Source organism: Gavialis gangeticus, unplaced genomic scaffold, assembly GCF_001723915.1.
Source record: "Gavialis gangeticus isolate Ggan-Ray unplaced genomic scaffold, GavGan_comp1, whole genome shotgun sequence".
NCBI classification, from domain to species: domain Eukaryota; kingdom Metazoa; phylum Chordata; order Crocodylia; family Gavialidae; genus Gavialis; species Gavialis gangeticus.
The window spans coordinates 43,703,732-43,705,972 of NW_017729008.1; the positions used below are offsets into that span (position 1 = coordinate 43,703,732).

At 66.7% G+C, this 2,241-nt stretch overlaps 1 protein-coding gene across 1 annotated transcript in view; it reads left to right on the forward strand.

Annotated features, from left to right (window-relative positions):
* Nucleotides 1-2,241, forward strand: part of LMF2 (lipase maturation factor 2) — a gene marked incomplete at its 3' end in the record, with an annotated part of 28,176 nt that overhangs the window by 6,824 nt on the left and 19,111 nt on the right. Inside the window, exons 3-5 of the mRNA XM_019509344.1 lie at nucleotides 716-912; nucleotides 1,445-1,623; nucleotides 2,026-2,164. Of these exons, the coding sequence (XP_019364889.1) occupies nucleotides 716-912; nucleotides 1,445-1,623; nucleotides 2,026-2,164 (515 nt within the window). The remainder of the gene's footprint in view (nucleotides 1-715; nucleotides 913-1,444; nucleotides 1,624-2,025; nucleotides 2,165-2,241) is intronic.

Sequence of the window (2,241 nt, forward strand, 5' to 3'; positions counted from 1 at the left end):
GGGGCCGGAAGTCGCTGCCTCCCTTTCTCCGTGCCCTCTCACCCCAGCCCTCTCCCTCTCTCCGCAGGTGGGGCAGGTGTTCCTGTACTTCCAGTGGTAAGTGCCTGCCCATGCTGGCCTGTCCACACGCGTGCATGTGCGTGTGCACATGTGGGAGCTGGGCCTTGGGCCTGCGTGGCACCCTCGCTGCCCAGAGTTCGGAGCAAAGCTGGTGTTGTCCTGATCCAAGCAGCCCCCTGATCTCAGCAACGCGCTGCCCCCCCCCCAGGCGGGGAGGAGAAGGGAGGGGAATGACGCGTCTCATCCTACACGTGGCCTAAGCCTGTGGAGATGTGACGCGGGAGCCGGGACGTGGCTGTCATGGCCTCCCGCGGCTCCGTGAGCAAGGTCAGGGCTGCATCATGGTTGCAATGATGGAGGCATTTGGGGCTCTGGCACAGGGGCTTCAGGGGTGGGGGTGGGGACACGGACTCCAGAAGCAGTGAGGAAGACGGCTCCCATCCCAGCAGCTCTGTGCAGGGTCCTGGGTCCTGCCCCCACTGAGGCCTGAGTGCCCACTTGTGGGGGACAGCCCTTTGTGACTGCCCTTCCACCGGGACGTGCCCTCGTCGGCTCCTCCGGGGCCGGCATCTCCGGCAGGCGCTGGATATTGCGTCTCCTCCGGCCGAAGCCCCCTAGGTTTGACCCCTGGGGACGTCCGTGCCTCTCCCCGCAGGGACAGCCTGCTCCTGGAGACGGGCTTCCTGGCCGTGCTGGTGGCTCCGCTGCACCTGCTGAAGTGGCGCAGCACGGCCTGGCGCCCCCACGACGGGCTCCCGTTCTGGCTGATGCGCTGGCTGCTCTTCCGGCTCATGTTCGCCTCGGGCGTGGTGAAGCTGACCAGCCGCTGCCCCACCTGGTGGGGGCTCACAGGTGAGGGCCCCGCTTTCCCCTCCGGGGCCAGCCGGGCAGGCCCTGGTGCTGGTAGCAGAGTCCCAGTCCCCTGCGCCCACTGGGCCATGCTGCCCCTCCAGGGTTTTGCCTTCCTCTGTAGTGGGGGCATGGCCTCGGCCTGGGATCTCTGCAACATCCATGACCCCCCTGGCAGCAGCAGGATGTTGGTGGCCCCCTTGTATGGCAGGGGCGATGCCTGGGGCTGTCGGGGACGGCTGTGTCGTGTAGCTCCAACGCCTCGCACAGTAAAGTCTGGGCTGGTTTGGACGGGGCTGATCCTGTCTCAGGCAGGGCTTGGATGGGATGCGACCTCGCAGCTCCCTGCCAGCCCCGTTACTCCAGGACTCCAATTCTATGGCCTGGTCTGCGGGTGGTGTCCCTCTGTCTGCCCCCACACCCTGTCCCCTGCCCAGCCCTGCCCCCTCCTGCTCCAGACCCTCTTGCTACCCTCCGTGCCAGGCACCTGCCCCGCTCTGACCACCTGCCCCGGGGGCCTGCTGTGTGCCCGCAGCCCTGACCTACCACTACGAGACGCAGTGCATCCCCACACCGGCTGCCTGGTATGCCCACCAGCTGCCCATCTGGTTCCAGAAGCTCAGTGTCGTGGCCACCTACGTCATCGAGATCGCGGTGCCGCCCCTCTTCTTCGCGCCCATCCGCCGCCTCCGCCTCTTCGCCTTCTACTGCCAGGTGCGTGGTCCAGCTGGGCCTGGGGGCTCCAGGGCCCTGTGCCTGCCCCATGGGCTGTGTGGGTCCCAGCCTTGCTGCAGGGGGCAAACTGATGCCTGAGGGTCTGAGGGCAAAAGCAGGGTCCTGCTGTCATCGACACCCACAGCCAGAGGCTCGGAGCCACGGCAAAGCAGGCCTGTCCCTCACGGTCCAGCCCCGGGCATCTCCCTGCACTACAGTCCTGGCCTTGTGGTCCCTGGTGCCAGCAGGAGGAGGGTCCTGCTGCTGCCATGTGCATCTGAGCAGCAGAGATTGAATGGGGCTGGGAGGCCGTGCAGCAGTCGGTACCATGCAGAGCTCCTACCCTGCAGGGTCTGGGTGGGAGGGGGCCAGGCTGGCTCTGAGCTCCCAGTGTCCCTGCAGGTCTTGCTGCAGGTGCTGATCATCCTCACGGGCAACTACAACTTCTTCAACCTGCTCACCATCGTCCTGGCCTTCTCACTGCTGGACGATGAACACGTGGGGCTGTGGCTGGGGCGCAGCCGCAAGAGGCACAGCACCGGTGAGTGCTTTGGGGGGAGGAGGCGGTTCCCCTGTGGGTTCAGCGCCCCCAGATCCTGGGTATGGGTGCGGGGGTGG